At 38.2% G+C, this 8,174-nt stretch overlaps 1 protein-coding gene across 1 annotated transcript; it reads right to left on the bottom strand.

Annotated features, from left to right (window-relative positions):
- Positions 1–2,215: 2,215 nt before the first annotated feature.
- Positions 2,216–6,418, bottom strand: RpS4 (ribosomal protein S4). Its single transcript, XM_086969964.1, has 6 exons — positions 6,413–6,418; positions 5,407–5,499; positions 5,078–5,155; positions 4,410–4,688; positions 2,871–3,172; positions 2,216–2,420 (listed from the first exon to the last, which is right to left on the bottom strand). The coding sequence occupies exons 1-6, from the start codon at positions 6,416–6,418 to the stop codon at positions 2,294–2,296; spliced, it is 885 nt and encodes a 294-aa protein (XP_086826090.1). The 3' UTR covers positions 2,216–2,293.
- Between the last annotated feature and the right edge of the window lie 1,756 nt (positions 6,419–8,174).

Below are 8,174 nucleotides of genomic sequence, written 5' to 3'. Positions count from 1 at the left end.
ACCAACTTGAAGGTGTGAGTCAATTGCTGACTGGAGCTATGCGGCACAAATGACCGGGATCATTTTCATTACAACGCTGATAATGTTGCGATTTAGCATTGTAAAAACTTACACAAAGAGAAAATTATCGGGATTATATAGCAAGAATCATGTATTCGTACAACTCGATTGACCCGTTCTTAATATACTGAATTCATGCGGACTTGGTAACACTGGGTAGCTAGGTGCCTAATACGTTACTTGTTCGCTTTCACGACATACTAAACTTTATTATTCGCCTCGTCCGTTGCAGCACTCCGTATAGAAGAAATTGATGGGCCGGCATTTCTACTACTAACCACAGCAGCGTGTACTGGACACCCATTAAATCTCGAACCTCGGGAAGTGACAAGGCTGTGTGAGATCGTTGAGTTAGCAAAATTTAAATACGCTAAAATGCATATAGAGCCGTATTTTTAGCCGCGATCTTATACTTTTGGCATAAACCCCAATACGTGATCACCAATTAACCACAGGACGTTATGGCATTTGTTAAAATTATGGACTATCAACTTTTATGTATATAGTGTTTTTAGCTCTCGTCGAATCAGAATTTTTGATATTAGGGCGTTCTTAATTTTAAAAAATACACCAGGGATTCTCACGGGTGATTGTTATATCGTTGTATGATAAGTGTGTCTATCAAATACACTGTACAGTTACATTAATTTCATCACGACAAAATTGTATAGGTATTGCATAGATACCGTATGATATTTGAGAATAAAAAAAGCTATTTATATAAATAAGGTACAACCTGTTGATATCTTAAGTTAGATGGGGTGAGGATTGTTTCCGATCAAGGTTGAAATAACTTTTACATAATGCCTTCCGCAACAAGTTAAAATTTTGCAAAGCTCCAGGAGTTAGGTGATGTTCCCACTCACACAACAATCCTACACCCACTAGTTATTCCTGTGCTCACATAGGCGCATTTTGTCTACCTTATTCCAGATCCGACTACGATCAAATTATATGCTGCGCCACATAATACGATCACTTTTTGTAGGCTTTGTAGTATTGAGCATTTGGTCTGACCAGTTAAGTGGCCAACTACATATAAGGGACTCTAAGGTGAAGTACATCGCTTAAGTATGAAACCTCGCTTAACCACCATTTCGTATTGCATCAGCGTCGTGGTACATCAGTACCAGCAGAGGCGCTAATATATTTCATCGCCATAGTACGGTATTGACAACTCTGTGCGGTATTCGTTATTTATCTGGCCTCTCTTTTGTCAAGTTCGACAGCGTTACCAGACATTAATCTTTCGCAAACACTTTTGTTTCTGGCATCTACACCATTTACGAGGATTTCTACCTAATGCCGCTGCTAGTACAATTAAATGCAGCCACAGTTACACCCATTGGCACCGATATTTCATCGATGTCTTGATCGATGGTCTACGCATGTCGGCATCTTCCTCCATAAACTACAGTTTGAGCAGGAATCCAGAGATAAACGACTGGTCGGTTTCGAGATCTACGTTCGGTTTGGCGTAGGCTTCGTTGCTATTACAGAATTATGAAAACTAGGCTGATGGTTGAATTTTACTTACATTTTTTGTGTAGTATATGTTATTGGCGAAATTCGTTACAACGACCCCTGACTTTTTTATCCAGAGTCCAAACCACCACGCTGAATAAGGTGCTACGGCTTTTGTCCTCTATTGATGGTTAAAGGAGCATCTATTTATCATTGATATTCTTTATCGTTACAGTATACAGTCAGGCGATACGTGGATATTCTTCAACTCCATAGCTACCGTATTTTTCTGATGAAAATGCTCTTACAAGGAACCACTATCAAAGAATGATGAAACCCTTTAAACACAGGAAAAAATTGTTTGACATTTCAATTAATATCTATATTATATTAATATTATATATTATTATATTAATATATAAGACTTCTTCATAAGGCTAGGTAATTTATAGTTAATTAAAATCGCAATTCGTATTCACCAGATAAGACTACAACAAAATTGGACTAAACAATTACTGATAAATGGAGTTCTTATACTACTATATTGTTCAGTAAATTGAGTTTCAAAGATTCTTTGCCTAATTTTATTCATTGTGACTTGTATTAACCGAACTCAATTGAAGATATACGACAAGCCTAAACAATATAAATCAGGTGTAACAAATACACTAAAAAAGAAAAACAATATCAGTACTACGAAGCCATAAGGTTTATTTAATGGCGGCTTTTGCCTCCCCATGGTTTGAGGTGTTAACCGCACTGTGCGGTTTTAGTGCGCCCTCTTTCCTGCAAGTCGCTTGTCGCGTTCCTCTGCGATCGACAGCTTTACGCCCTTGCCCTTAGGCAAAGTAACCCACGGCTTCGAACCTTTGCCGATCACGAAAATGTAGGACAGGCTGAAATGAGATCGTCAAAAATCAGATAAAAGATATATATAATGCAATTTATATAATTACTAACTATCAAGAGAAACCTGAAATTATTGTTTGCAAAGTGGGCAATGCACAACGTCGACAATGGATCGTTATGCGACCGACGATGCACATTCATATCGGAGCCTTTCTCACCCAGTAGGGCATGTTTTGCGTCGAACTGGGCTATCAAGGTCCGGCGGGACACCATGACCATTCACTAAACGAAACTGAGTTAAATACATAAAAGCGAGTGAAAAATATGTGGTGTTCTATTATTTTAGTGAGCACCATCTTCTTCATTATTCCAACTGCTTTTCGCAATAATTATATAATTGGCCTCATGCGATTACCCGGTTTTACCCAGCAAGCACGTATAACGCACTATGTTATATCTTCCAGTATATTGAAATTAAGACATTAGGAATGGCCTACCGAGTAGCGAAAGCATGGCCGTTTGAATCCTTGATGTGCACGATGTCGAATGAACCGGGGTGACGTTCCCGGCTGGTGATGACCCCAACACGGCCCAAATTACGACCTCCAGTAACCATACAAACATTACCAGAATCGAACTTAATGAAATCATCGACCTTTCCACTGGCAATATCGATTTTGACGGTGTCGTTGGCTTTGATCAGAGGGTCAGGGTAGCGAATGGTACGGCCGTCGTGAAGAACGAGGTAGGGGATTTTCTTAGGTCCCTGGCAGACCTTCTTGACGCGGCACAGCTTGTACTAAAATAAGAGTTTAAAATCGTAAACAGAACGCCATATATGCATGGGTATACATATGTCTAAAACACCAAACATCTAAATACGCAAAAATCAACCCAAATAATTACCTAATGTCGATTCTGCTACTAGGCAACGTTCAGTAAAAATGCTTGTTCGTTACAGCTAGCAGAGTGAGGTGATTTTGTATGTTGTCTTTTCGAAATTCTTTTCGGAGGCGTTTTGAATATTTTTGCTCTGAATAAAAAATAGCCTTAGATAGTTTTTGAAATGGTTAGTGAACGCTCGTGTTTCATAAAATCAGCGTGCATGCAGTGAAAACACTACATATGTTCACCAAGTGGGTAATGCTCGGCAGATTTCAACAACTCTGTCAAGCGACCTTGTTTGGGGTCATTTTTTATTGGGAACTTTTTGACCATTTCTGTTCTGAGCGGAACATAAAACAGCTTCGATAGTCCCTGTAAGGAATCGTATGGAGTACGAGATCAAAACACAAAAAAATGTTGACTGTATCACTCGAGCATAGATAGGATACAATTATGAAAGCGTATCCTAACAATAACGAATTAATTACTATCGGTACTGTCTTGAACTCCGTGAATTATCTTAAGAATTCACAAAGCTAAGTTACAGACCTCATAAGTAAATCATTATTCAATGCCGACGTGAATTCAAAGTAATGACTAATATTAAACTATGCGTTTGTTTATAACCAAATTGTTCCCATCATACAATTTTAGTGGTTATTGCGAAAAATTTTATGTACCGACCGTAGGTTAGTTACATGCTTCAGTAAAAAGCACAAAACGACAAAAGCAGACATTGTTGTTGGGAGACGTTCAAAATACTCGACTGACGCTATGCACGAGGTCAATCAGTAATGTCTCCCACGTTCTCTTATATGAATCACAACAGCTAATAATAATGTAACCCGAAGAAATTAAATTATAATGCCAATACAATATAGATAACAGAACCACATTGTCATCGATATCCATTTAGACTAACGACACTCAGATCAAACTGGAACATTTAGACTTTAAATAGAAAATTAATTTCGGCGCTCAATATTTCAGACACACAAGTTTTTGGTCGATCAGATTAGAATCAGCATTTTGCTTAAGTCGCAGACAATCTAAATTTGACCCGGAAACGAATTCTTCGCGTCAGTGAGAGTCGTGCTTACCACTGTACTCTATGGGCAAGTTACCACCAGCATAACATACTGAAAACCTACCTCGGCTTCCTCGGCAGAGATGCGGTGTAAAAGAAAACGTCCTTTAACATCGTAGTGGATACGGAAAAACTCTCCTGTTTTTTCGATAGAAATAACATCCATGAATCCAGTGGGAAAGGTGGCATCAGTGCGCACCTTGCCATCCACTTTGATCAGGCGCTGGTTGACAATCTTCGTCACTTCTGAACCAGTCAATGCGTACTTCAGCTTGTTACGAAGGATCAACATCATGGGAAGAGACTCTCGAAGCTTGTGAGGTCCAGCCGACGGCCGGGGAGCCTACAGATACAATTATCACAACGGTAAAAAGTTAAACACCACTAGCGACACGTAACTGGAAACATTAATGTGTCTGCTCATGGTGTTTTCTTTAACTTGATCGCCATCTTTTTTTACCTCATCTGTACGTTGGTCCTTTGAAACATTACTTCGTAATTGTAAACTCTGATAAAATTCTGCCTATCGTTTTAATGCCAGTAGTTCTTCGTTCAAGAAGTCGACGGTAATGCAGCACTAACAACAATGGACAATACGGATGCCATATTTCACACAAAAAGCAAGTTCAGTGAGGTTGTTTCAACACCTAATCTTATTTCAACAATTTTCAACATTAAATTAAACTAGATAAACTAGACAGAGATGATATATTTCAGCCAGGCCTTACTTACATAGACTCCTCCGAGTTTGCTTAAAAGCCATGACTTTGGTGCGTTCAAACGTTTTAGATGTTTCTTAAGTCCGCGAGCCTGCAAAGAACGAAACCATTTGTAGACAAATCTTACAATAACATTATTTAAACGGAATTGATTTATTCAATGGCGACTCTAGTGGAGTAATGTGCATGACTGTATGATTGAATCTGCAGGTCAGAACTGCAATTTCTAGTATTTACGTTAGAAAGCACAGGTTACCAGATAGCTGCATATTTAGTAAAATCGAACACCACATTTTCACTCGATATCACTACCAATTACTGAACTTTTGTACTTGCACGTACTAATCGAGGCACCGGAGTGTCAATAATGACAGATATGAGTGTGCCTGACTGGCAGATTTGAGTGATTTTTACAGATTTTCTCGGTGCACGAACCTACCATGTTCGCAGCCTAAAGGGAAAGAACGAAACCGGAACATTTAATGTTGTTGTTAGCTAAACTAAGATGGCGGCGTCTGGCGAACTCGCTCGGGACTAAGCCGCCAATTTTAGAAAAAGCAGTCGGGTGAAAAAATACGCTTTTTAATCTTTTTTTAATCACCAAGAGTTGGGGTTAAAAAAAAGTCCAGCAAATTTCAAAACATGTACAAATTAAAGCTCATGCATTGGACATCCAAATTCACTATTATCCTATATTCTGAGCGTTTTTTAGTAGTCGTTGCTTGAAGTCTGGCCAACGTCTTATAAAATATTGCATGATCTGCGCAATAAAGAAAGCTATCTATTAACACTTGCACTTCGAAACACGTGACGATCGTTTGAAAATTTGGGCGATGGCCTGCTTTAAAAACACTGTACGTCTTTTCAAACATATGATTACTCTGTTAGCCGTATCTAAATGTTTGTGGTTTTACGTCTGCTGCTATTGCCTTTAAGCGGTACTTCAGACCTGTTGACAGCAGAATAGACGTTCGAATAGTACCGACGGTGTCTTTTCAGTCACTCTGTGCTATTCAGTTTTACAAATGCCCATAAGTATTAAACAAGTAACATAACGTATTAACCCAAATCTGTACGAGTGTTTTATTGTTTGCCAGATTCCGTGAAGCAAATTTCACTCCGATTTATTCACGGCTTGCAGATCTCGATGCGCTACAGGATAAGAAACTTTTGCCATTGTTGGGTAAGAATTAAACCTAACTGAGCAGGAACTTGCTAATCAGTTAATCAACAAGCAGATTCGAATCATTTGAACATTATGGAAAAGATGAGAAAACAGGAAAATGGGTTTCCCATAAATAGAATTAGCATATACGGTTAACTGTCACACTTCCCCTTGTTAACTCACTTTCATGTCTTGACCAGCCAGCAAGGTATTTATGGTCCTCTGGCGTGTTTGATGAGGTATGAAAGGAGTGCTGTATCTCGAGTTTTTAAGGCTTTTCCGATCAAAGAAGTCGCGAAATAATCTTGTTGCATGACAGTAACGTTTTGAGGGTAGTAAAAACCAATATTCCGATCGGGTTCGGAAGTTCAACACCAAATTTTGTTCAATTTTTTTGAATCAAGATGTATTCGCCAAATGCGGCTCCTTCCGGCCATAACCTGTTTGGGTCGGTTTCTTTCGAAAATTTGTTTGTCGGAGATTAACTCTTGAAAGTTACGGAAGTCGGAAAATAGAACTCCAACTATTATAATTTAAAAGGTCCATAATGTTTAGGCAAGCGGATTGGTGAGCAGCCTGACAAAAATCCCATATATCAAAACGGAGGTTGCTTTGATGATTGAGGTTTTTACATTGCTCAGAAAATTAGTGTGTTCATTTGTACGTTTATTATCGCCTTTAAAGTAACGAACAACTATCTCTTTTATAATAGTTATATATGTAGCTGTAATGCACTGACACTTACTGCAATGAAAATGCGGAAATGTGGTTATTTCTTTACGTTTTTTTTATTATTATTTACCTTTTGTTATTATGTTCCGAACTCGGACCCTAACAGCCCCTATAATATAGGATTCACATTTATGGAAATAGATAAGCCGTTGCATTTGATGTAAGAAGTTTGCTTACTAATGTCTACCTGAAGTAATCTATAGAGAGCACTTAACATCTGTTGAGTAGAACGAACCTGTACATATATGAGTGTATATATATATATATAGAAATGTGAGAACATATATATATAAAAAGAGAAGCATATTTGATTTAACCGGGTTTCACCAACAAGTTCCCAATTCAGCGTGTCTGGGTCTCTGTGGGGATCTATCCCAAATGTATCGTCTGTTACATTCACGCGAACTTACGCTGGTAAGACGTATTTAACGTCTGTACAGGTTTTCTTTTTTACATGTATGTACGTATGTATGTATGCATGTATGCATGTTTTTTTTACATAATATGTACAGATACACTTGGCTCACATGTTTGCTTTAAAAATTCTTTTTTAACAGCGCAGAACCAATATACCAAAATAGCAAGAAAAAAATACCGAAGAGTCAGATTCTATTCCTGGTAAGTCGCAGATGGGCCACACGAAGCCTAATACTTCTTCATAGCCTAGTTCTATATAATTTAGATACGCTTGTATCTAGAGGGAGGAAGAGGTTTATTTGTCAGCTTATATGTGCTGTTTACATTCTGCCTCTAATCATTGGTAATTCGTAGTGCCTCTGTTGTGACCACTTGTTTTACCCATTGTTTTTCAGATTGTGCCTATCGTTCGAGTTTAGGACGTACTATTTTGGCATTTAAGTAGTGCTTTGTGCTATGTTCTGTATGGAAAAACACTATGCCTATTGGTTGAAAAGCCTATGTATCCTGTGTTCACCTTTTCCGCTTGTACACTGTTACGACTGATCAAAAAAATTCCAGAAGCTCCAATTTGCAGAACATTTAACTTTTTTTTTTCCTCTGCATTCGATAGCTTTTACCGTTCGCCCCACATATCATGATCCACAGGATATGCTTTTTGATGTTTCCGATGGAGCTGCGTCGGCTAAAATGACCATAATATAAGAATCGAATATTTGTCAATAAGACACAAATGTTAAGAAAATCGATTTTATAATCTGGTTAGGTATCCTAACTCCTCATTACGTAACACAAC

This window comes from Varroa jacobsoni, unplaced genomic scaffold (assembly GCF_002532875.2).
Source record: "Varroa jacobsoni isolate VJ856 unplaced genomic scaffold, vjacob_1.0 scaffold_824, whole genome shotgun sequence".
Classification (NCBI taxonomy): Eukaryota; Metazoa; Arthropoda; class Arachnida; order Mesostigmata; family Varroidae; genus Varroa; species Varroa jacobsoni.
This window is presented reverse-complemented; position numbering and strand designations above follow the sequence as displayed.